The 25971-nt window shown below is 49.7% G+C and overlaps 8 protein-coding genes across 8 annotated transcripts; 2 read left to right on the top strand and 6 right to left on the bottom strand.

Moving 5' to 3' along the window:
• Positions 1-50: 50 nt before the first annotated feature.
• Positions 51-3067, bottom strand: HO133_007516 (uncharacterized protein; the record flags this gene model as incomplete). Its single annotated transcript, XM_037298407.1, has 2 exons — positions 51-817; positions 1126-3067. 2 exons carry the CDS (start codon positions 3065-3067, stop codon positions 51-53), a joined length of 2709 nt encoding a protein of 902 aa, XP_037157042.1.
• A 498-nt stretch (positions 3068-3565) lies between these two features.
• Positions 3566-4693, bottom strand: HO133_007515 (uncharacterized protein; the record flags this gene model as incomplete). The annotated part of the gene is made up of 3 exons (XM_037298406.1): positions 3566-3831; positions 3897-4541; positions 4630-4693. The coding sequence occupies 3 exons, from the start codon at positions 4691-4693 to the stop codon at positions 3566-3568; spliced, it is 975 nt and encodes a 324-aa protein (XP_037157041.1).
• Positions 4694-5649: 956 nt separating this feature from the next.
• HO133_007514 (uncharacterized protein) lies at positions 5650-6242 on the bottom strand (the record flags this gene model as incomplete). The annotated part of the gene is made up of 2 exons (XM_037298405.1): positions 5650-5765; positions 5819-6242. 2 exons carry the CDS (start codon positions 6240-6242, stop codon positions 5650-5652), a joined length of 540 nt encoding a protein of 179 aa, XP_037157040.1.
• A 766-nt stretch (positions 6243-7008) lies between these two features.
• HO133_007513 (uncharacterized protein) lies at positions 7009-11197 on the bottom strand (the record flags this gene model as incomplete). Its single annotated transcript, XM_037298404.1, has 3 exons — positions 7009-9228; positions 10082-10773; positions 10807-11197. The coding sequence occupies 3 exons, from the start codon at positions 11195-11197 to the stop codon at positions 7009-7011; spliced, it is 3303 nt and encodes a 1100-aa protein (XP_037157039.1).
• A 2280-nt stretch (positions 11198-13477) lies between these two features.
• On the top strand, positions 13478-16307 carry HO133_007512 (uncharacterized protein; the record flags this gene model as incomplete). Its single annotated transcript, XM_037298403.1, has 10 exons — positions 13478-13689; positions 13737-13985; positions 14050-14177; positions 14231-14640; positions 14688-14901; positions 14957-15049; positions 15099-15671; positions 15824-15915; positions 15970-16178; positions 16244-16307. 10 exons carry the CDS (start codon positions 13478-13480, stop codon positions 16305-16307), a joined length of 2244 nt encoding a protein of 747 aa, XP_037157038.1.
• Positions 16308-16469: 162 nt separating this feature from the next.
• Positions 16470-17045, bottom strand: HO133_007511 (uncharacterized protein; the record flags this gene model as incomplete). Its single annotated transcript, XM_037298402.1, has 2 exons — positions 16470-16799; positions 16950-17045. 2 exons carry the CDS (start codon positions 17043-17045, stop codon positions 16470-16472), a joined length of 426 nt encoding a protein of 141 aa, XP_037157037.1.
• A 456-nt stretch (positions 17046-17501) lies between these two features.
• On the bottom strand, positions 17502-18535 carry HO133_007510 (uncharacterized protein; the record flags this gene model as incomplete). The annotated part of the gene is made up of 2 exons (XM_037298401.1): positions 17502-18403; positions 18505-18535. The coding sequence occupies 2 exons, from the start codon at positions 18533-18535 to the stop codon at positions 17502-17504; spliced, it is 933 nt and encodes a 310-aa protein (XP_037157036.1).
• A 2305-nt stretch (positions 18536-20840) lies between these two features.
• HO133_007509 (uncharacterized protein) lies at positions 20841-25776 on the top strand (the record flags this gene model as incomplete). The annotated part of the gene is made up of 4 exons (XM_037298400.1): positions 20841-21805; positions 22854-23073; positions 23150-24123; positions 24183-25776. The coding sequence occupies 4 exons, from the start codon at positions 20841-20843 to the stop codon at positions 25774-25776; spliced, it is 3753 nt and encodes a 1250-aa protein (XP_037157035.1).
• Between the last annotated feature and the right edge of the window lie 195 nt (positions 25777-25971).

The following is a 25971-nucleotide window of genomic DNA, read 5'->3' as shown; positions in this document are numbered from 1 at the left end:
TTCTATATTGACCCAGTTCGAGCTATGCAAGCTAAATCCTGGAGCCTCCGTCAATCCACCGCCACACTCCCTGCCGACGGGTCAGTCCAAGGGGGAATCCCCTCGTCATCCCAGGTACCTTCATCGGATGCGTGCCAGAACAAGTCGTCAGGAAATGGGTATAGAACCCATGCGTCGTTGAACAACTCATGGCCTCGGTCCCCTTCTCGATCACTGAAATGTCTGTCTGGCGTGATCGGGCTTGCGAAGGCCCACGGCCTGAAAAGAAGGGTTTCCCGAAGCGAAGGTAGACCAGTTTTCATGTTGACAGAGGAGTGGTCTGACACTTCAGGAAGAACTATGCGGCGTCTGAACGATCGGGCAAGGTGCCATCTGCACGCTGATCTGTCGGTACGAATCCTTGTGGTGCCACCAGTGCCCATCATACCATCCGTGGCCGAGACTTGGTTGAACCAGTGGAAAAGCGACCACATCAGCTCGGCTATCTCGTCTAAAACTCGATGTTGCTGCGCCCACATGCTCTCGTTGGTAATGACCCAATACCTGAGATTCCCACTCTCAGAGGCAGTTTCCTGCAAAGATGGAAGGATCGCGGTAGATGGATCGTATTTGGAGGCGTCGTGGACGGGTATGAGTGGCTTGAAGTCGGTAAAATGTAGGGGAATATCCCCATACTGTTGTGGCAATGTCGAGAGGAGATAGTCTTCCAGTGCCCAAGGCACCATGACTGGAATCGTAATTTGCTTCTCCTGAACGGTTGCGAGATCGCGAGAGCAAACTTGACGCCGGATCCGCCGAGTAGAATAACCACGATCTGCTCGCTAACAGTAAGCATTGAAGACTATGGTTCTGGCTCCGAGCCGCATTGACTGAATGATCACAGGCTTGAAACCCGTTCTGATGCCTTGGGCCGCGCCCGGATCTTTCCAGCTACCACTGTGTGGGGGCTGTCCACCTTCAAACAAGGATGCAGCCAACCGTAACTCGTTATGAGTGTATTGGAGATTTCGCCCCAATGAATGCAGGAAATTCAAAAAACTACGATCACGTGTAGCGTGTACTCTACTGTGAAAAGCTCGGGTACTCTGCCGTGATATGACAGATCTGAAGAAAAATGAGACTCACATCCATTTCTTCTAGTGGGAATACCCAGCTTTCCGCAAATGGCCGTCTGGACATTAGCCCAAAGAGAGTCATTATAGGACTCAATCGTGTTCTCAAAGTCGTCAATCCTGAAAGTCTCATCCCACACATAAGAGGGAATATCATCGTACGTTTCCGGATCATATGCCATACTGGTTTGAGAATTTCGGGCATCTAGAGTAGCCTCCCCACGAACATGCAATCTCCAGGCCTCACAGTGTCTCATAAAGATCTCGAGGTTCCCAAGCCCTCTTCGGCCGTCCGGTAATCCTCGATGCATTTCCTGTGTGTCAAGATCGATTAGTCTTATAAGAGGCCCCTCCGACCGCTCGCCGAGTGCCTTTCGACGGTCATTGGCCTCTCTAACGACCCGATTATCAAGATCGGTCTGATTGAACGCCTCAAGCCACTCGTCTTCTCTGTCTTGGTTGATGACATGCTCAGCGCCTGCCTTGTTTGGATCACCTAAATCCCTCTGTCTATCATAGCGTTCCTGGGAGATGGCAAGAGGTGTTGCTCCAAAGTAGAACCGATGAACGAAATCTTGTCCCAAATATGCGATTCGCTTCAAGGTTTTCAATCCAGGTTCGGAACGTCCATGAGGTTTTCGATCCCGTTGAGACCAATGCCATGTCCCTTGAGTCCATGCTTCATCGTCTTCATCATCAATCTTTTTGTGGGCAGAGGCTGGCGCCCGACATTTCTTGAAGACGGCAGCCTCTAGATTGTCCTCCTCTATTGATCGAGCATAGGAAGGCAATATTCGCAGTCCAAATCCACGATCAGCGTACTTGAAGATACGACTGTCCTGTGACGCCCTGCGATGGCTAAGGTGGTGTCCCCAGACAAGGTCCATAGTGAACACCGAGTAGCCGGTTTCAATCGCTCGTGCACACCGTGGCAGCATCAAGACACGGGATCCATCGAACCCGACGGCGCAGGCATCCAAGTCAAAGTTTAGAAGGACATCTGTAAGAGAATGTAGTAGTTTCAAAACGATTTGGATACGGCGATGGGGATAGCTCGATAGGAGATTGATGGTTCTAGCGTTCTTCACGACGAGCCTCGCCTGCGCAGTTGCCGGAAGGCTGCGGACCCATGTGCCGTGGATCTCTCCAATCTTTCGATTGGCATCTTCAGGACCGAGCCCGTAGATATAAAGATCTATATCAGGATCTCTTACTGCTCTGTCATCATCCTTGGTTGGATCGGTGTGCAGCAAAGTTGTAAGGGCCATGCCACCTGCAACAAGAACATTGCTCCAATCAAGTCCACGTAAGATACCATGAGTAATTCGCTCAAACACCTTGCAGAAAGATGCGCTGCTGGGTTGAATGGTCAACTCTCTCTTACGCAGCTCGTCCAAGATTTCTAGGCCACCTTTGGGAGGATCTTTGCGTGCGAATGAAAGAGGACGACTGTTCTGAGAGTCTTTGGAGAGTATTTTACAAAGATCTTCCAGAGAGACAAGATACCTGCCATCTTCATTGTTGTCTCGAGACCTCATGTAATGCTCGTTTCGAAAGACAGCTTCATCAACATCCATAAATCGTCGATCTTTTGCTGCCAGTGTCTGAGCCAAAGTGAGAAAGGTTCTCAGTAACTGGTAGGGAGTCCTAGGGTCATTGAGCAGCTGGCGTAAAGTGGTTGAGCTCAAGCTCTCCGCAATGGTCTTCACATCGGTTGCAAGATCACCGGAGTTCTCGAGGGCCTCTAGTACCTTTGCCACGGCAATAGATGCCAGGGATGGAGCGGAGACGCTTCGATCTGGATTGGCAAAGCGCTTGTCAAGCTGGAAGGTCATGAAGGTCTCGGCCAGCGACGAGGTGGTGAATTCCTTGAGTTGTTCAGCGGCCTTGGCTCGTCCTTCTTCTCCATGTTGGAGACGCCAGCCATTGAGGATGAACGGAGGAAGAGATGCCATATGGTCTGCTGTATGTCGAGTAACGAAGCCGAAACAAGATTGAATGCATTAACGGCGCCAATTATAAGGTAATGTTGGGGAATGTTAAAGTACTCATTAGTCGCAAGCTAGACGCAATGGGAACAATATGAACGTTAACACGAAAGGGTCGGCTGTGAGCCTCACAAATGCTTAAGACAAACTGCTTCCAGGTAGAAAGAAAGTATTGGAAGCAAGAAAGATATCTGCCCATTCGTGAGAGTATATTACAAGAGTAGTGATGTTGCTTGAATCGGATCGTTGCGCAGGCAGTTGCTAGCGCGTTAAAAGGCAGGCAGCCGTGCCGCTAGCAAGACCTTTTGGCGTGGCTCATGCCTCAACCTTACCAGCAATCTTCATTTTTACGCGCACGACGAGCTGCAGCAATCTCAATGATTTGGCAATGCTTTGGCATGTCTGCTCCTTTGGTGGCAATCGGTTCTGGGGTTGAAGTCCCTTACTAGAGCCACGAACACGGTTTCATGGCCACAATTCCTCGGTCTTCCACTCGCCCTTCCCCTCTGCTCCTTGGCCCTTCTCCACCACGAATGTATACTTCCATCTCCTAGCCGTAGCCGGATCACTGATGTCCAATTGCTCCACCTCTTCCGGCTTGATTACCACCACCCTGAAGTTCTCCCTCGCGATGGGATCATGTAGATCCTCCACTTTCTGTCCAAGTTGATGGTCCTTGTCCGGCTCCTGCCCATTCGTAGGTCTGCCAGGTGGCGGGTTCTTCCAGGATCCTATATAATCAGTCAGCCCCTCAAGTCCTTTCGTGTGCCTTCCGTCCCTAGAACGTAGAGCATACCTCTCATCCCTGGCGAGCAATTTCCAAAGTGTGCCGTAAGCTCCTTCGCCCAGCTCCAATCTCCTTCAATGCCCTCTGCCTCGGTTCTCCTCATCCGCCTTCCAACCTCACTCTTTACAGTCCTCACTCCACTGCCCTCCCCTTCATCAATGTCTCCCCCCACGACGAATGCCTCGCCTTTCATCCTCCACTGCGTCCCCGTCTCCTTGACCCACCATACTGCCTCGACTGGTCCACCTCCCCCGCTCCCTTGCACCTGATCATCCGAGGATGCATGGCCGGATGAAGACGCGAAGAACTGCCCGACCTTCTGCATACGTACATCAGTGGTGAATGTCGGCATATCTGACGTATAGGTTGGAGCATTGCGAGGTGCGTCATTGTGCTTGTTCTCGGGCAACGAGCCCCACATGCCACGGTAGATGCAGTATCTCAGTCGGGGCAAGTATGGGACTGGAGAGCCTTTTGGGGCGGGTTGGAGAGAGGTGAGGACGAATTCGGGGGAGGGAAGCTTAGAGAGATGAGATTCAAATGTAGGGGTCCAGGGCGCCGCGGGCGTCGTGAGGTGCTGGGTTGTGGTAGACATCGTGCGGAGGAGGGTGCGAAGGCGAAGAACTGGTGGAGAAGCTATGATGAGTTTGTTGGCTATTCAACGCGGAGAATTGAGTAGACGAAGTTCGAGCAAGGTTTATGCGAGTATTGTAGTTTTCGTTGCAACGAAGAGAGTCAAAACTGGAGGTAGGAGTAAGTGACGAGACATCGTCGAGTAAAGAGTACTCCGAAGCAGCCACGAGCATGATGACGTTGAGACTCTCAAGGAAGCCAAGGCTCCAAAGTCATAAAAATGCCAATCTGACTTCTTGAATATCATCTGTCCACAAATGCAATCCTGACCAATCTAATTGTACAACTGGGCTGATATGTAGAGCTGATACTGCTGAAAGGGTAGCCACGCTCTCTCAAATCAAACCCATTCATCCCGTAATCTGAGATCGAACACCATTATTGTACGTACAACCACGAAATCCACGCAATTCAAGCGTATCGCTCGGGGAAGACAGAGTTGTCTAGCGAACGAGCATTCTATTACGTGCTTCTTTCATCGGAAGACATGGTTCTAACGGCTCTTCTATTGGACGCTCAGGAAACGCAATGTAATGCTTCTTGAGCCTCTACAACGGGGAGTGTCAAATTCCACATTCATCTCTTAGAAGACTTCTCAACTTCCAGTGCCTCCTTCTCATCTTTCGCTGCAGCAAGGATACCTAGCACCCAACGCTCGTTGATCTTTCAAGTCCCGCAACCCACAGAAGATCTTGTACGACGCAAAACTCGAGCACAATGCAGGACTGTTCGGGCGTTTGAGTCTGAGACTGAGACCAAAAATGAGCTACAAGCCTCGAAACTGACTGCAGTCTTGGGATTAAATCTTTCAGAACCCATTTGCCCCCGAGCTTGACCCCCCAAAATTGTGGGTCTATAGGAAGGCGGCTCTTTTCCAAGCTAGGCTCCTGATAGTTGGATGTGTACCATGAGCAAGTTGGGTGGGAAGATGAGATGCTTCGGCTAGGTGCGATGGCATAATTGGTTCAGGCAGTTTGGGGGGCGTCAGAAGGTTGTAAGGTTATGGCATAGCGTCGCAGGACATTAGAAGCAGGTCTAAAGTAAAACAATACATCACCAGACTCTGGACACGTTTTTTAGATAATCAACACGGTCACAAACAAGCCCACAGCCTCTCGGGAGCAACCGTCTATTCGACACACTCAACCACCAGCTCTACATCCGAGCAACCCGTCGGCGTGTTGATGACCTTCGGCTTGTAAAAGAGCTGCACCGCTGGTCCATATTCAAGCGTGTTGTTGCAAGCTAGAACGGTCAGCCTATACCCTCTACTTCCTACGCAGGGGGTGTCTACTTACCATAGAACCCCCCAGAGATGGGATTGTGGTACTTGATGATACCCTGATCGATGAAGATGCCTGTGGTCCCATTCCCGGCATTGATCAGGATAGGATTGTACGTAGCATTGACCGAATCAATAATGAATCCGTAGGGGGCAGGATTGCCATTGAACAATAAATCCGTGTTTTCGTCTGCAAAATCTGCGGCGGTGCCGTTCAGGTGGCCGATGACGCCAGGATCAGTAGCGCTTTTGGGCGAAAGGACAGCGTAATTGGCGCCTGGGTAGATGTGATAGGGTTCGAGGTAGAGGTTGTTGAAGGATGAATTGGGAGGGGAGAGGACAAGAGATTTGAGCTTGAAGGTCTTTGAAGTCTTGTCGGGCAAAATTGGGGAGGCGATAGCGCAGGTGAGGACAGCAAGAAGGCAGAGAAGGAGCTTCATCTTTGGTGGGTTTGAATTTGAAAGGAAGCGAAGACACTCTGTGTGGAGCTAGGAATTGTCCTTGTACGCGAAGATGAGGAATGGTGCTGAGAACATGATTGGGGATTTGGGAGACGTATTTATGACTTCAAAAATTCAAAAATGTACAGTATACTGCGCTATTCTGGGAATTCTGAAACCCATTTTTTATACGAGTGAAGCCAGGGGCATGATGGGTTTTAGGAAGAGATACGAGTCTTGGCATAAGACGACGATGGCGAATACATGTAAGGTAAAGAAATACATGTAAGGTAAAGACTGCATGAAATCGGTCAAACATCATTAGGGAGGAAATGGCGGCTGATTCAAAGTATCCTATGACCAGTATTTGCTACTTTAGCGTCCTTACCATGGCTTGGCTCGGGTCTGCCATTCTCGCCGCCCTCGCCTATCTGCTGCACCTTCCTACTATGTCATTTAGATCTTTCTTCCGCAGCGCCTACTTTATACAAAATGGAAATGAGCCTCTCACCTGAACGACGCCTCATCGCTTCCCCGTAAAGTAGGCATTGACGAAGCGATGTAGAGGAAATCGAAAAGAACAGGAAAGAGAAAGGAAATAAGCAACAACTCCTCATACTTGAGTCTCATCGCTGCTCTGATTTGAGCTCCAGCTCTATATTCTAATCGTAATCGCATGGTAGAGTGACGGTTGGATAATGGACGGATACAGTTAAAGAAAACAGGATTCGGTTAACGTGGCTGCTCATTAGGCACCAACCAATTCTCATGCCAGGTTTTGCACGTTGCCGTAATCCAATTTCAAAAGCAAGCGATCAACGTCGCCGCCAGTCCATGGGACAAATCCATCATGTTGCATAAGCCCCTGGTCGCCACGGTAGTTCCGTTCGGCACTTCTTGCGACATCGATGGCCCGCAACGCCTCTATCAAAGCCTGTACGCCGCTAGCGACCTTAGCACGAGAAGCCTTCAAGTCAAGCACTAGTCTCTCTTCTTCCGCGGCGAAGTAGTTCGTCGCAATCGAGACTTCGTTCTGCGTGTCTGAGTCCAAGTTCCGTTGGATGGTATCGAGACGCTGCATCAAGGCCGACATATGATCTATGGATGTCATGAATCTACGCAACGCCGTGGTAAAGGTTGGGTCATGGAGTAGGAGTGCCTTCTCAAGGGATGCTAGATAGCGTTTGTGTGCTTGCGTCAGAGTCTCGGGATCCTGGAAGGACCTCGCTGCTGGTTCTGGACCCGGTTGTGAGGAAGTTGGCCTCGGGCTACGGGACCGTCCACTCGTGCCAATTGAGAACATGAAACTGTCATTTACAGATCGCAGGTCGTAAGGCAAAGTTGGCATCAGCCATCGATGGAATGTTGACCAAGAACTCCTCACAACTTCTCCTTGAAAGAATTCTCCGAGTTCTGCAAGGAAAAGGGCTGCGGAGGCAATTGTGGCCCAGATAGGGCGCAGAATCCTCCCACGGTAACCTGCTCGGGTTCTCATCCGGGCCATTACGTCAAAAGCATGGTGGTGTTCCAGAGATTCTGGCGCCTTCGGACATGGATGGTCTCTCCGAAGGACCGACAGCAAGAATAGCTTACTGAGGCGAAGATGGGCTCTTCGGATCGATAAGAGATAGGCATGAATGTGAGAATAAGTATCGACATCAGATGCAGATAGGAAAAGGTCTAATGGAGACGGCACACGAAGGGTTAGTATTGTTGGTGCAGGCAGCAAAAGATCATTGAAAGAAGCCAACGAAGGCTTAGAAGTATGGTCTGCATCCACTGTTCTGATAGACAGGCGGATGAGTTCCCGAGCCTGATCAAGCTCCTCATCCACGTCTTCGTCGTCAAGACTCTGGTACGACGCTAAAGCGGTCCAAGTTCGAGCCAGCACAGCAGATACTTCTCCCTCCTTGATGGTCATGCTGGCCAGCTCATTGACTAGGTTCTGCTTAGATCTTACGGCTTGATTTCTAGATGTAAGACGCTCGTCGGCGGCAGTGAGGAGGGCCACGGCGAATTCCCCCCGTTCAAGAAGGAAGAATTCTTTCAGTATTTGTAGCATCTCCAAAACCTTAGTCAATGGTAGTAATTTTTGCAGTGCGTTTTGGGACAGTGAAAGCCGAATTGCTCCAATGGCGGTCGAAAAGCTGGAAGAACTGAGGGGAAATTCCAGTGACGAGAGATGCGCGAGGTGGTTGGAAAGCAGCGCGAGCTCTGGAGCAGCCGCCTTAGAGGAGCCATCTGAGAAGGATGACTGTCGTTCTCGAATATGATTCAGAGACCTGCCGATGAAGAGGATTGAGTGCGCTGTGTGTGGAGTGACGAAGCAAGGGACCAGGCTGTCTTGAACGCAATACTCCCATGGTAATTCAGTCTGGCTCATGCTAGCTGCATGACGAGTAATGAAGAAGTCCCCAGCCCCGTAGGCTGGATGTCGACCGTAGAGAACCCATGCAGAAGTTTGCTTGAGCCACGCAGTCTCTGCCACTCTCACTAGATCAAGAGAGATCGCCTCGATGTCAGGGTATCCGGTGTGTGTAGATTCTCTGAGATGGCCAATGAGCTCAGCCGCCGTGCGGCTTTCATGCTTCGATCGCGTATGCTGTGCTTCTCCTGGCGCAGGTGCCTGGATGTATTGTACGAGCTTCCAGAGCCATTCAAGCTTTCGACTCCATCCATCGAATGCCCCAACAATGGCGGACAGTGGTACAATATTGTGGGCACCGACGATGCGTGCATCTTCTCTCAGTATTTCTTGTTCCACCTCCAAGATTTTTTGTTGAAAATTCGCAAGGTATATGGAGACGATAGCTGTCGATACGGCGCGGCAGACTGTCGATGGGTGAATTGAGGATATGGCAGAGGCATTGTCCCGGATATTCCTATTCCTGTCACCAAGATTGTGAGCTAAGGACTGCAGCAAGGCCTGCTCTGCAGGAGAGAGGAAGCTCTGCAGGAGCCCGTGACCCGCGCCAGCCTTGTGAGACTGGGGATATAAAAGCGGTGATGGACTACCCGAACCCAACGCCAAGAGGATTTCGTGGAGCATTTCGTGGAGGCGTCATGCTGGTGTTGCAATGAGACCAAGACGTATCAGGAGCACAAACATCAAAGACGCGCCAAGAAATAACACGTGACATGTAGAGCAGCATGTACACCGGATGGTCGAAACTATGATGGACCAGGCTGAACGGCTATTGAAACATTGGGATATCGCGTTTCAGCAAGGTAAGGCTTCAGCGACGTTCAGAAGCCAATGACGAGCGTACTTCCATGCTATGAGGTTACGGAATACATACATTTCACTTGCATCGATAGGAAAGATTGAGTGCAGACTAGAATGTACCTATGTGGAGTCTGACACTACTAGTGACATTGTTTCGCAAGTCGACTGTCCTCATCCCCAACATACACCACGAGTACTGACGCCAAATGATTACGTTCTACCTGAAGACCATGGACTACAAGAGATGCTTGGATACTCATTTGATGAAAAGCGACCCATTCTGTCTGGTTGATGAGACTCCACAACCTTAGAAGAAAAGACCAGAATGACCGACGAAATCTTCAAACAATTCCATGCATCCTCAATCCCTCCATGACCAATCCCTGATCCAGACCTTCGTATTTGCCATGATCATCTGTACGTAGGACAACAGCGAACCCTCACCCCTCCGTAACCAATCTTTGATCAAGCCAAACCATATGTTTGCCAAGATCATCTATCGGTTTCGCCCAGATCATATGTACGTGGGACGGTAGCGATCTCCGTAAACGTGACCACTAAAGGGTTTTCGCTCCGCATGCGGCTTGTGGCGATGTCCGAACACACGACGTACAGACTGGCCAGCAGAGGCAGGATAGAGCTGATGAGGTAGATCTGAGCGTCTACGCTCGGCCAGGTTCGTATTTTGCTGGCGGTAGTCGGGTTTTCGTGATACCTGATGTTCCTGAATACGAGAAGTGATAGGTCTCGGCTTTGTATCTGAAGCTCGGCCTCTGGGGACAGGGTCGGAATTGCCCAATGGCGGAGCCACAGGTGGACGGGGACCTCGCATCTTAGCAGGCTCTTGGGGAACATTCTCCCAATTCTCATCGAAACGGCGCTTCTTGCCTCCAGACCCTTGCTCTGCTATTGCTATAGTCTCCTCAAGGGTAGCTCTCAACTCATCCAGCATCTTTCCTCCGGGTCGGGTCTGCTTCGCCGCGATGTATGCGAGGCAATTTTCCGTTGTGTCGCGCAAGAATTTGGCTGACTTTGTGCGCTCTAGGGTCTTCGCTGGCGTGGCATCGTAATCTTTCCTTGCTTTATGGTACACGATGAACAGCCTTTTGAGCTTCTCGTCCCCATAGTTCTCGTCTTGCTCGCCAGCGATATGAGGCATTTCAGAGATTCGGGACTCTTCGCTACCGTCGGAGATGAACCATGCCTCATTGACTGGCTTGTCGTCACTCAATGCTGAATGGCTACATGATGGCAGAGCGCAACTTCCTGCTTTAGGTAACTGATTAGGCTTGCTGCCGTAGGCTTCTATTGTTGATGAGCATTAGCGGCAGGGCTCACTGGTCAACCAGGTGGGGCCTATGAACATACGGCTCAGGATAGAGTGCCTTGTCTGAATCATTGTGTCCAAAGTTGTAGCTCTGTCGGATTCTGACACGAACTTGAGACCTAGGATCTCATCCACGTAGAGTTCGACTGCAGGGATGAGATCTTCTTTCTTCTCCATGAGGACACCGAAGGCTTTTTGGATAACCGTGATTTCACCATGGGCAAGTACTTGGGAGCGCTGGCAAATCACATGTAGGTCTTGGTTCAAGCTACTCAAAAAGAACTGCTTGAATTCAGAGGACCCGCACAACTCAGATACAACCGGGTGGAGTCTATTGACAGAGCGGCAATTGTTGACAATGGCGCGCATCTTTGTGTCAAGGTTCAAGTACGACGCAGACATAGCGAAGTTTTTCCCTGTAGTAGTCTTGATTGCGATTGAACGCGTTCGGCCTGGATTGTTGCAACGCTTTGGAAGTATCTGGGTATTCGTCGAAAGGTCAAGCAAAAGCTAGAGAGTTGAGCTGTAGCTGAGATGTTCGCAGCGAATTTAAGATTGCCAAGAGTCGAAAGATCGTGACGCTCAGCTTGGTCGAGCTCGCTAGCTGCTGTGTTGACGAAATATAGCGTGTCGCTAGGTCGCGACAGGTCTTCATCGCGCCGTGATAGCAAGCAACTCTGCCATGCTCCACTTCGGAGCTCACAACCCAGCCTCTTGATCCAACAGTTGACATCTGACGCAACTTTTGTGTGGAAAGCAGCTATTCTGAATAGCACCATGGTCGCTCCTGTGGCCAACCTCTATAACACTCAATGGAAGCACAGCAGGGCACTCAAATATGACGACCGATCTATTCCCACGTCATCCGGCTCAGGTTTGGACTCAAGTTGCCCACTTCTGGCCTCAAAGACTCTATGCTTGACTTCCATAGACATAAACCACGCACTCGTCTAGCCCAAAAACATCTACATCCATCACCCGCATACAACATGGCGTGGCTTCCTTGACTTGCGAGGCGCCAAGTCGCCTTATACTGGGGACTTTAGGATGACAGCAGGAGTGACGATGGCTGCGCTCACAGGAGATCTTAAACCAACGGCCATAAAGCCATACAGTAAACATATGGTGTAAGGACCAACGGCCAACCCAGGGATAAAAAGGGGCCATTTGGCTATGATTCTCAATGTTTGAAGAGCTTGGGATCAGGCAAAAGGGGAGAAAAGCTGGGTGAGAAGCCGAAGCCCATATGACGACGGGCTGCTAAACATCTAAGGGGTAATGACAATCAGACTTGCAAAGTCTCATTGCAACCATTCACGAATATCCAATCTTCTAAGTGGCTCAGGTCGTCATGGTCTAAATGACAGCGGGTGGGTACGTCAATATTGAGAAAGCGAGGAGAGCGCGCAGAAAACGATGCCCAGCCAGTCACTCTGATGATCACAGGGCAAACAGAGACATGGAGCGGCGAGACAGACTCAAATGCTGAGAGCATGGCTCTTCTCAATCTCCATTGAATGTTCTAGCCTTGTCCGAAGCGCCGAAAGAGCGATATTACTCAGCGCCGACGCTCACTGGTATTTGCAGGCAATATTCGAAGACTCTTCCAAATTGTTTCTCCACATTGGAGCATCCCAGGAAAAGGCGGTGGTCCAGTAAATGGAAGTTGAAGGATGACATGTAGTTCGCTCTTTAAAGGATATTAGGTAAGCGCGCTTGACTCTCTATCCGCAGATCCTTCGGTCCACCACTCTTTAACCATCATTGAGCAACAGACCCAGATACGACGATGGAGTGATTCATTGGCATACGCACTCATGCGACCCTTTCACTGTGGATGATGCACCCTTCTAGATTCTCACTCGTCCACACATTTGTTTCCTGACACGCCACCAACAAATGACCGATCATCAATCCACTGCCTTCATTTCGACAATTCAGTCGAAAGGCCAAGGAGCTCTGGGATATCTGACGTTTACCAGAGATGGATATATACAGGCCCGTTGTACACCAAAAAGGAGATTGACTGCCCGCTACAGGAGTGAGGCGTGTAGATGTCTTCTCCAGCAAGCTACACGGTTCGTGGGAGGCTTTATCGATGCAGGGAAGGGAATGAGGGACACAATCGGTCGAGTAAAGGAAGGACAGAAGTGCATCGAATTCTTGAATCAAGTGTTGCGGTCTTGTGGCATTGCTCTCTCATCACCGGGGTGACTCGTCTCTTCGGTAAGCTACGCCCAACATTGTGGCTCGAGTGGGGAGATCTATCTGTATAGACCGTCTTCTCAAGATCAATGCTGAGATACTAAAGTTGCACGATCTTAGTGTACGTGACGTAGACTTGGTTTGAGACTCTTACTGCATTCAGGGCGTCGCGAAAAAACATGAAATCGAATACCTGACGTTAAAAGTATTCGGTCCGAGTACGAGACTCAAAGTTGAAGTAGAAGGAGCATTCGCGTTGTTCATGGAGATATGCAAATTAGAGTTGTTGGCCGCCTGGTCAACGAAATATGGTCATGACGACTTCCGTTCAACACTTCCCATCCACCTTCTTCTTCACATCCAATCTACATCCCACCTCTCAAATCAATCATTTTTGAGAGCGTATACACTCTTTCACCGTCTGTTACCCCTTGGGCAATCACAAAAGTCTCTGCTACACATTCATCGCTGCCCGTCATGGTGAGGTTCACGTCGGCCGTGCTGGCTGTTTTCTTATACTTGATACCTGCAGCTCTTGGAGTCCATCTTCACGGAAGAGACATCAATGAGCCACTCCTTGAGTCTTATGATTACATCGTTGTTGGCTGTGGCATCAGCGGGCTTGTAGTCAGTAATCGACTCTCGGAAATTTCATCTCGGACTGTTCTTTGCATCGAAGCCGGTGACGCGTGAGTACTATCCTCCTTGAGTCAAGTGCTATTGCTTACATTAACAGGGATCATTATGAGGCCATTATTCAGGACCCAGTCTATGTAGGAGCAGACATTGGTGGTATCTACGACTGGGACCTTGAAACTGTACCACAGACTCAACTCGACGGCAACACTCGGCCAATGCCGCAGGGCAAAGTCCTCGGTGGCGGCAGCATCTTGAATGCTATGTGCTGGAATCGAGGTGGATCCGATGACTTTGATGCCTGGGAAGCCTTTGGCAATCCTGGATGGGGCTGGGCTAGCATCCTACCGTACTTCATGAAGGCAAGTTACTCCTATGGCTCACTGCATTGGTATCTGACATATACCCTAGAGTGAGACATATACCCCTGTATATTCCGACGAGATTGCAGACGAATATTCGATCCACTACAACCCTGCTGTTCATGGAACATCTGGTCCTGTGCAGGTCAGCTATCCCAAGTATTTCTATCCTCAATCCAGTACGTACTCCTTCCGGTCTGCCATGGGGTCACGTTACATCTAATTGCACTAGTCAATCTCTTCGCTGGGATGAATCTCCTTGGTCTACCGACGCAATTTGACCCCAACGATGGTACTTCTGCAGGACCTGCTTTCGTGCCCACAGACCTTGACCCAAACAACCAAACACGTTCCGATGCTCGTCGGACCTACTTCGATCCCTACGTCACCAGAAGCAATTTCCATGTCATCACTGGACAGCATGTGACACGAGTGCTGATCGAAGGTACTGGTGGCAATGGCGAAGTGGACAACCCAACCTCTGGTGGCAACGACAATGGCAACGGGCCTGCCTCAGGCAACAATGACGGCTTTGGATTTGGTCCAGGTGGAAGCACTCCTCCTCTATCAGGGCAAATGCCTCCTCGCTTTGTCCGTAGACAGGACCCTGGCAATTCTAACTTAAGAGTTTCAGGAGTTGAAGTAGGTGACCGTCCTTCCCTTTGATGCACTCAGCTAAATATTTCAAGTTCGCACCCAATGCTTCTGCTCCACGTCAAACAGTCTACGCTACTAGGGAAGTCATAGTTGCTGCTGGTGCATTGCACTCCGCCCAGCTTCTACAATTATCTGGCATTGGACCAGAGTTATTGCTCAATCAGTACAACATAACTGTAGCGCTCAGTCTGCCAGGTGTAGGCAATAACCTTCAAGATCACCCTCTCGTCGGAACTTTCTATCCTTGTATGTTTTTGCTGATCCATAAATCCCCGTTGCTGGACGCTGACCATAGGGGTAGATAATAACGCCAGCTATCCCTCGCCAACTGAGCTAACGACCAACGCTACCTATAATCTGGAAGCTGAACAAGAATATGACACAGACAAGACTGGTAAGCAAATGTCTATGCTTCTAACTTTGGATTGTGGCTGAAGGCTTAGGTCCTTGGACGGCTGGATCCCCAAATGCATTGGCGTTTAATCCTCTGCCATTGATCAGCAACAATTCAGCCAGCATTCTTAGCAACGCTAGCAGCCAGAACCCAACGGACTATCTGGTTGCTGGGCTAGATCCCACGATTATCGCTGGTTATACTGCTCAGAAACAATCTTTGGTGACACGATTGGCGCAAAACACCGTAGCTGCATATGAGATCATCAACAACAATGCTGGAAGCTTGACAGTATCTGTCATGCATCCTTTCTCTCGCGGTACCTGCTACATTCAGTCTGCTGACCCGTTCCAGCCACCTGCTATCGATCCTCGATGGCTCACCAACCCTGTGGATAGACAAGTCCTGATTGAGGCACTGTTATTCAACCGACAGATCCTTGCCACTCCTCCTATGGTCGAGTTGCAAGCGGCACAATTTGTACCGCCTGTTGACGCTGATGAAGACGCAATTAATCAAGTGATCAACAACGGAATACGCACCGAGTTCCACCCTAGTGGCACATTGGCAATGCTCCCACTTGAGCAGGGCGGTGTTGTGGATTCGCACTTACGGGTTTGGGGTATGTTTCGCAGTGTATTCTTCCTTGTTGTTACCGAACTGGGTTGGAAGACATATTTCAGGGAATACAATGCTCTTTTTTGTTCCCTTTAGCCATCTCAAGACTCCATCCCCTGCCTTATAGAAGCTCTGCTGACTCCGCAATTTGTGTAGGTACGCAGAACTTGAGAGTGGTCGACGCGGGGATCTTCCCGGTAATCCCAGCTGCACATTTGCAGGCCGTAGTATACGGAGTAGCAGAGAAGGTATGAAAACCTGATTCTACTTTCGATGAGTACGGATCTAATGTTCTTGCAAAGGCTGCCGACATCATCAAGGCGGACAATCTCTCTTCGAGCGCAGTGCCAGCACCGTCTTCAATGGCTACAGCCTTGTCGACAGCCCTAGCCACGTCTTCGGAGGTTGCTGTCCCAACGAGCGCTGTCCCGACATCATCCCCAACGATTGCAACCTTGTCAACAATGGCAGACTCTACAATTCTGGCCACCTCCTCAGTGCCAGTCATACCGTCCACGACCCCAACAGTGCAATCTGTGGCTACTTCAACCCCGGATTCTTCTACGACTTCTTCAGCAATCCCGACAATGCACTCTACTGCTTCCTCAACTATGAATACATCTGCAACCTATTTAGCTAACTCAGCTGTTTTCTCTGTCGCCACGTCAATGACTCTGTTCTCTGCAAGCGCTTCACCAACTTCAACATTACAACCTGTGTTGTCATCGACAACGACTTTGCCTGCAAGATTGTCTGCGTCTTCACTGGCAAGCATCCCACAAAGTTCAGCCGAATTGAGTAGTCACTCGTCCCAGTCGATCTTCTCATTTTCCTCGACGAGCATTTTGTCGGCAAGCTTCTCTGCATTTTCGTCGTCAACCGTGCAACATAGTCCAGCGGAATCAAGCAGTCTCAACTCGCAACCGAGCTCCTCGCAGACTTCTTCGGTAGTCGCGTTGACCGCGGAGATCAGCTCTATCCACATCACGACATCTTCTAGCGCAACCAGTGAGCCTTCATTCTCGAGCTTAGCCATGACATCTGCGACGCAAGTAAGCTCAAGTAGTGGTACTACTTCATCCGGGACTTTCATGAGTCTATCTCTTTCTAGTCCAGCACAGTTATCCACGTCCTCGACGCTGCCAAATTCTCACGAATCAGTCCAGGAGTTCACCACAACGCTAGTCTCGAGCCTAACAAACTCCATATCCTCGCCTTCTATCACCAGAACGATAACATCTCCATCTACGACAGATCATTCTACACCGGCCTTTTCACCTACTACCTTGCCAGGACCTGAGGAGCTTAGTTCATCCATCATTGGTGTGTTGACCTCTGCAGGCGTCCCGTCATCTGTTGCGTCTTCATTGGCACCCATCATCGTAGGAAGTCCTCCTGAGACCACAGGCGTTCCATCGGCTTCCTCGACAGCAACGGAGACGGAACAGCAGCAAGAAAAGGCAGCTCTTGTTGCATTCATCCAGTGGTTTCTCAGCTTTTTCCACTTGGACTGAGGAGGTCCGAGGGAGGTGTTGAGTGTTGGAGGAGTGTTTCTTCTTTCGATCTCCGCTCGATCTCGCGTAATGCCTTAGCTACAGCTCTGCTTTGGGTCGCGGAGAAATTGCTTGGGTCATTGTCAAACTTGCTTACTTTCTTGTAACGCTGTAGATTAGGTTGTTAGGTTGCTAGATTACGATAGGTGCTAATATAATAATATGATGTCATGCTATCGGCGATACCAACCGGGTGATGAAAGACTGTGCCTATTTACTGCAATTTCCGGGTATGCAATAGTGGTTTCAGTTCTACGGATGGTCGCGCTACAGATGAAGCACTATATATTGAAACCGTCATGACGAACAGGATCACAGAACCTCCATATGCCGGCATTCTCAGCAGCCCTGCGGACGCTCGAAATCTCCTGTCCTGTAACAGTCCGATTGATCTCGCTATACCGTGCAGACGTAATCGACGAAGGTCCACCACCAGGCTCACTTGTTGGAAGCTCTTCCGATGATCCGACACTCGAAGGAGCTGGCGAGGACCTCGAGGACTTACCAACATGAGCATCAGGATGATACTGTTCCATGATATTGACGAAAATGTCTCTTGAAACGTTATCACCAAGCCATCGCATGATCTCTTGTCCTTCCTCTTCTTTCCCTGGCATGACAAGATGTCTCAATAGGAGTCCCTTTTTGGCAATTCCGTCGGTGGTAAAGCATAGATCGCCGACTTGAGCGTGCATAGCTTTAATACTCTCCATCGCTGCACTTGCGTAATCTTCTGCCTTGAGCAACCGCTTCGACGAGGCTTTTGTCCAGACCTTGAAGTCCGGCAGGTATATATCTACCAAACCATCAAGCAATTCCAGTGACTCCGGCGAATCAAACGCAGATGTATTGTAGACTATCGGCAAGCGCAGCCCCAAGTCCTTGGCGCGCAGTATGGACAGCACGACTTGCGGAACCACATGCTCCGGCGTGATCAGGTTGATATTGTGCACCTTTCCCACATTTTGCAGTTTCATATACCATTCAGCCAGCTCTTCCGGTGTGGCGTCAAAGCCATTGCGTTGGTGCGCGATGTCGTGGTTCTGGCAGAAGACGCAGCGGAGGTTGCACCCGGAGAAGAAGACGGAGCCTGAGCCGTTGTGGCCTTGTATACATGGCTCTTCGCCGAAATGGGGAGCTATGACATTGACTTTGGCGGTCTCGGCGCCGATGAGGCAGACGCCTGTTTTTTCCCAGCGATTTATTCCGCAACGTCTCGGGCAGAGGTTGCAGTCCTTGAGGTGGGCATAGGCCCCCGACCTCTTCTTTGATGCTTCGACCGACGATAGAAGCTGATATCGGGGGATGTAGTCATCGAGGAGGAAAGGAGGTGCGAGGTGGAGACGTCTCCGCAATGGCGGTGTGCACCTGAACAACGGTCTGGATGTCGCCCAGGCTTTGTTCGCCAACCAAGGCATCGAAGGAGAAAACACACATCCTCTACCTATCTGCCTTTCCCTAGGAAGAAATAGCTCGAGGTTAACGCTGTGTGACAGAAAGTGATATCTCGCGTACACAACAACCTCGAGCTCTCAGCCCTACAGTATGACGCAGGTGGCAGAGAAAAACCTGTATGAAATTTAGTGCGCTTATTAAGTCAATTCTTTCTTTACTTATCCCAAGTGCCCCTGGTCTGTCCCCGCTTACAGCTGCTATTATTACGATCATTGAGGAAGTATGTTTGGAATAATGAGCCATCCAAGCCCAGAGCTTTCGCGGTCCACTCGATGCAAGGACTTCAATTCAAATTGATTTTTCAGCACGACTGTCTCGCCACGTCTGAGCTGAGGGAAGCGAGCTTTCACCATTATTATTATTATTATATGTTGAATTTCCCTTTTTTTCCTATTTTCTTTTCCCGTAGTTGCTCCTTCGCTCATTCCTATAAGTACGGGGGGTGCAAAGGCAGTTGTTGGTTGCATATGTATGCGACTCCTGAGGTGCAACCCAACCCCCTCACTCTGCAGGCGTTGGCACTGACTTGGCAATCCTTCGCTGAAGCGCACCGCTCTTTTGCCGTCATGCAACATAATCATATGCAAGGCGAAATCGATAGGGTCCTATCTGCGGTACGAGCAAGTGCGACAAGCGTAGCTAGCGCGCAACATTGTGATTGGTGTTATCAATTCATAGTTCCTAGCGAAGATGGACTGGAATCGAAAACCTACTTTACTTCATTCGCATATGATGGTACTACTTGAGAGCAAGTGAAGTCGCTTTGATAAGTGATGGCTACTTCAGTATGTTGTTCAATCGTTAGTATTCCATTTCCTTGACCTGGTCACCTCGTGGCAGGTCAAAGCGGCACAGGGAAAATCAGAAGCCTCAAGCCTTTCCCGTCCGCCTCGCGGGCCGGGTTGGTTTGGAGCGTGGCATGAATTTGATGAGTGATGACGCTGAGTCGGTGACGTTGCAACTTTTTGACTTTTGGAGCAAGTAAAGGAGTGATGAAGAAAAAGAATCGCTTTGCTACGTTGAGGTGCATGATAGTGAAAGATGAAAAGAAAAGTGAAGCATTCAATAACAACATGGCCAAGTACCTAGCAGCTACTCATAATCTTTGATCCTTGGTGAAGTGGCATCATTGCTTGTTATGCACGTATTAGCAATCACTATAAATTGGCTACGGCAAGAGAATTGGCAGTTTAGCACCGGCATTCCCTCACTCCTCACTCCCTGCAGTTGCTCCGCACAGCTGCTCCCACCCAGTTCCCAAGTCATCTCGTTTCGAGTATTTCTTTCATTGAAATCATCATAATCATGCATACATACATACATACATACATACATACATTTCCCTGTAGACAACGGTGAATGGGATGTAGTATCCTGTCTCATCTCTGCTCTGCTCTGCTCCGCTCCACCCTTTTCCACGTATTGGATGACATAGCATGCATGTGAATGTCTCTGTAGAGTCGGGAAGAAGGTTTTCCTTAGCTGATTCCGACTTCGGTATGATGATGGCAAGGGTAGAGGCAAGACACGTGGAAGATCAGCCGGCTAAGCTGTCACTAAGGTATATTCTACTCTAGGTACATTAGGCATTGGTGGCATTATAAAAAAGGGATCAAATATTTACTTTATTACTTTATTGTGATCGGCAGAAGGCCAGCGAACAAACGAGGAACAATGTAGGAAAAAGATGCCACTTAACTACTTCGGGAACGCCTCTGTCGATCCATCGATCCTGCCCGTCCACTGTCCACTCTCCTCTGTCCACCCACCTCCGCTTCCACAGTCTTGTCTGCAACACCCAGTCCCTAAAGTACTTTCTGCTCGGCCTCTCCTCTCCTATCTCCCTATCCTCATCATCCCTCTCTTCGCATACAACTGAATCCTTCATTCCATTCAATTGGCACAGAAGAACGCTGCAAACAAATACATTCCTTCCTCCTCTAACCCGTCCGCCTAAGACATCCACCTGCATCCTCTCGCTTCCCCCGCTTACCGACACTTGGCTTCCCTCCGAAAGAAACGATTTCCCACGACAGCAACGGTGATGATGAGAAACGAATTTGCAATCATGAAATAACGATATGTGACGACGAATGGCATGACAACATTTCCTCTCCTCTAGCGCAATCCTTTTGTACTCCAATCGTACCCAGATGGCTTCAACAATGGATGCGCTACAAAGCTTCGTCCTTCTCAACGACAATGTGCCCTCATGGCTCGCAAAGCTTGATGACCTCACTGTCAGTGTTGCGGCGCACAATGCTCGCTTCTTAGAAATGGCCCGTTACGGCAGCAGACTGCTGAAGAAAAAGAACCTTTCCACCGAATCCCTCCGCGAAGGTCCAGTCCATTGCTACACCATTGAAGGAGAGACTGCCGCCAAAGCTACAGACATCTACGTGCCGCCAAATCCTTCACACCAATGCCTCTCCCATGCATCTCGTGCCAGAAATGTCCCCAACAATAGCGTCCTCGTGCGAAAGCGGAAAGGTTCCAACGCATCAGTCCTTTCAGGCCAACCCCGATACCGCACGAAAAGCATGGTGGTCGTTTATTATGACTCTGCCGTTCAAGAATCCTTCGAATTCCTCTTCCGCAGCATTGCCGGCGCGCGCAACAACCTTCGCAAAGGCAAGACGTCTGCCAGCTTTAAAGCACGCATGGCGTCACTAGTCACGGAGAGTGCATACCCTGCCGCTGGAGAATTTTACAGGCCAAGTCCCAAGATGATGAAAGCCGGCCTCGGACGTAGGACCCTTGGCCCAGACTTCGGTGCCGACGACAAGCTGTCAACCTTTGACGAAGCAGACAAAGATCTCGAGATCACTCAAAGTTTGTGTGAAGTGGCTGCGCATCAGTTTCTACGGGACGGAGATTGTCGACTCGAGATTGAGGGCATGAGGAAGAAGTTCGAGAACTGTCGAGCAATAGCGGAAAAAGAAGTGGAGAGGTTGAAAGAGGAGGAAGCACGAGAACAAGAAGAGAAGGAGGGTGTGGCCGAGCTAATCCAGGAAGAGCAGCTGCCAGTGGTGAAATATGTCGAGGCCAAAGTGAACCCTCCACCACCGCTGAAGGGGATCACCTTCACAGGGACAGGTGTGATTGAAATCGATGATGGATCCGATGCGGAGTCTGTGCACATCGATTTATCCGCTTTCAGGACGCGGACAAGAAGGCTATAATATCTCCAGCTTTTCAGCTTCTGCGACTTGATGTTGCGTTCCAACTTTTGTGGCTCGGTATCTGGAATATCTGGACACTTTTAATTTGCTTCGTATTCTTTGAGCGATGACGACCATGGTATCTTCCGGCGAGCGTATCTGCAGCGGTCAATATGTATGGCTTGCCATTTAGCGTTGGCGTTTGCGCTGCTCCTCATGGGCAACCGTTTATTAATGACACAAGCACAGTCTCCATTATAGGCAGTACAGCATTGTGAACTTGAGCCTCGGTCCACCCGTGACGTGAAGTCTTTGTTGATGAATGAGCCTGCCACCATTTTTTCGTGACGGACCTCTAGATAGAGACTTTGTCCGGATCAACTGCCGCTTTCCAAAGTATCCAGGTCTTGCCAGCTCTAGCTCTACGATTCAGCACTACGTGAGATTTCGGTAGCTACGTGTCCCGTGGACGTGCATGTTTGATGTGAGGTCCTGAATCGCTAGCGAATCTTGGCAAAGGGAACTTCACTCTCGAGACGGCAAGATGGTCCCACGACCTCACAGTCTCTCCCTCCCTCTCATCCAATTTACATTTCTCCATCCCATCTCCGACCGAATGTTAATATGACACTCTCATGGTCCTCCATAATGTTCGTTATGCTCCTAGACATTCAATGGCTTTGACTTCAAGGTGACAAAAATCTCGGTCTGAGTTAAGATTACTTTGGCGTTTGAGGGGTTTACAACCTCAGAACGACGCAAAGGTTGGTGCAGGACGTCGTTCCCATGTTTAGAGGCATTGATCAACACCTCCCCGGCGCGGAGTGTCGATAGGTTTTAAAGTGTACTTGCTGACAGAAGATTGTTCACAGCTCCAGCAGTTTGCACAGCTTGAAGAAAACAGCAGCAGCCATCACGATGAGGCGTCCAGGAAATGTCAGAGGCCATGTAGCGAACTCCCGTACACCGTGCTGGAGATGTATACTAACTGCTGACTACTTGTGCTTTACAGAACAGACGCGTTGTCCTTTCAGAGTCGGAGTCTGAGTCTGATCTCGATAATGACTCCGATAAGTCCATTGATAACGCCAATGCCACTAAGCGGAGCTCAAGTTATTTATGCTTAAACACCAAGTCCAGCATTGATGATGCCTCTAAGAATTCCCTTGATGATGATCCAGATAATGCCACCAAGAACTTCAATAGCGACGACGTCAAGAAGGGACGTCTAAGAAATGTCAGTGGCTATATGATGAAGTCTCGTTAATTATGCATGATATATTTACTGGCCGCTGACTACTTGTGCTTTATAGAATAGATGCGTTGTTCTTTTAGAGTCTGAACCTGATCTCGATGATGACTCTGATAAGTTCACTGATAACGCCAATGTCACTAAGCGGAGCCCAAGTCATTTACGCTCAAATACTAAGCCTAACATTGATCATACCTCCAAGAAGTCCATTGATGACGACGCCTGTGATGCCTCTAAGAACTCCAGTGACGACGACCTCGGTGATGCCTCTGGCAAGTCTGATGATGCCACACCCAGCGCCACCTCCATCAAGAGAGACCCAAGCCATCGCAATACAACCATTTGGACAGACAATGATACATCAAGTCCGATAGGAGGGTCGAAGACGGTCAAACGAAAGGCAGACACGGTGGGCATTGACCTTTACAATATAATATCTTCTTCGCCTCGAGCGTCTAACGAGTCGGATGCGTTACAATATGACGATGAGCGCCCGGGAAAACGCCATCGACTCACGCGTGGACATGGACGAAGTACCGTGAGCTACGATATGAAGCACCATCCAATGGATGATGTCCTCCGACCCAAATATTCAGCAGAGAGGCGAGCGAAAGCGAGACAAGTTCCCGAAGAGTCCAGTGACAGTGGCTCTGAGATCGACGAAGCACCAAGCCGGAATACTACCTCTTTAGATCCTCATCGCCGCCGGTCCTCTCGCAATACTCATCGAGGTGAGAAACCAATGTACAGCGCAAAATGGCATCCCTTAGATCAAATGCTGAAAGGCAATGCTTCCGCAATGAGTGTCCCAAACCCCAATGGCCGTAGCGGAAAGAGTCCCCAAAAGTCCAACGACTCCTCTTCTACGCTTAAGGACGGAGAAGACCCTATAATCGTAAGTTCTGATCTTCATCCCTATCAACCTACCGGCAGAGCTTCCGAATTAGGGGGTGGGACCGCACCAATCAGTTCAGATCGACGTCGATCCGCACGAGTATTGTCTTCCAAAGATACACCGCCGAACTACGACATGAAGTATGGTGGCCTGACCCAATTCGTAAAAAGTCCGCATTAAGGCTAATTAGCCCTTCCAGATATCATGTAATGGATTCTACCCTTCGTCCAAACGCTGCTGCAAAGCGATTGAAGTCCAAATTACATTCAGCCACTCCAAGCGATTCCCTCCGCGAGTCAGCATCCTCTGCAAAGGCTCACACGGAACAGCCTGCAAAAGCTTCACCAAAGTCCTTCACAAGGCGTTCGGTGAGCTCCGAGTCCGAGCTGGACAGCCCCAACGTCTCACCTGCCTCGTCTGAATTGCAGAATCCATATCTGAATCGAACCTCACTAGAGTGGGCTGAAGTTCAAGATATGGATCGATGCGTTTATCTGCTTCAGAGAGGTGCGCCTCTTTGTGGTAACACTTTACCCCAGGACTGGACCCATGATGTCGTCAAGAAAGTGCTTTCTGATAAGGGCGTAATCACTTTTGATGAGCTCAGCAGCCAGGGAGCTACCGAACTATTGAAAAGTCGCTATGAGAGCGTTCGACTTGGTCTTCAAAATTTCTTTGGCAGCGGGCCCGAGCCGGTCAACAAGAAAGATTGGACGTTATCAAAAGCCGAAGGGTTCGATGTTTACGATATGAAGCGGGGCTTAAAATACTGGAAACATCTAAAGGACAGTGTTGTCGGTGGCACCAAGACCAGCAGCAGTTCCAACAGCCTGGGGTTTGCAGCCAAAAAGGCAAAATCTATGCCAGGAAATGATGACCAGGAAGCGACAGACAGTGTTTTGGAAGAACGAGATAGGAACGAAGCAATAATGGCTACAAGGATGCAACATATCAAGAATGAAGGAACAAATCCCAACAAGTCCTGTTTGAAATGGCCACCAATTTCGGAAGTCGACACCGAGCGAACTATGATCGTCGACCTCGAGGATGATGGCGAGCTAGGTGTGATTATCGAGACTGAGGACACTCTGGTAGAGAGCATGCGAGGTGGAAACATCCCTTCGTCGATCATGAGCGATGCAGCACTCGAGGAGCTGTTATTTCCCATCGAGCAGCACTTGAGGGAGGAATGTAACCAGGAAATCACGGCTGATCCAGTCTCGAGCAATTCGAGAAGTTCTGAACCTGCTGGACTAGTCCTCGACCATCCGGACAAGACTCTCGGTGAACTCAACTCCGTTGCTTCCGAAGCTGAGGCAGCGGATCTGAATACCTCATCTAATCGTGGACTGACCGGACCTGTCCCACTCGGCAAGGACGAAAGGACGTCGAGTGTTAATGTCGGCCCTCGCGATGGATCTGGTAAATCACAGACTGCTAAGGCGGAGGTCAAGACGAAAAAGCGCAAGTCGAAGGTAGACGTTGCCATCGCTGTACACGAAGATCTCCCCGGCAGGACTCCGCTAGTCAAGAAGATTGTCAGCATGAATCCTGCCTCTCCTGGCACAGACATACCAAAGGAGAACCTCGAAGACGATGGCTCGGTGGAACATTCAAGCCAGGTCGAGATACGAACGCCTCGGATTCGCCGACACCACGAAGCTATCGGCACGCCTAGCATTAGAAGAGTCAGTCGTCTCGGAAGTGCAACAACCACGACACCAGCTTTTCGCTCTCTCTTTGGTGGACCCCATGGCTCTTCATCTCCAGGCAGCTCGCCGACGACACGATAAATAAAATGGCCCACTTTGAGCTGTTGTTCACTGAGTGTCTGGTCAAAATGCACGCAGTGTGCTTTAGTTTTCAATTTTACGATTCCACATGTTTCTGCTTGCAGTGTCGATCACGCTCTGGAGGAAACAGGATTGGGGTGTGGAAGGAGTGCAAATGGCGAAGCACAGGAGGGGGACTAAAAGCGGAATTATGAG

The sequence above is a fragment of the Letharia lupina genome (assembly GCF_014066315.1).
Source record: "Letharia lupina isolate WasteWater1 chromosome Unknown contig_3, whole genome shotgun sequence".
Taxonomy (NCBI): Eukaryota; Fungi; Ascomycota; class Lecanoromycetes; order Lecanorales; family Parmeliaceae; genus Letharia; species Letharia lupina.
This window is presented reverse-complemented; position numbering and strand designations above follow the sequence as displayed.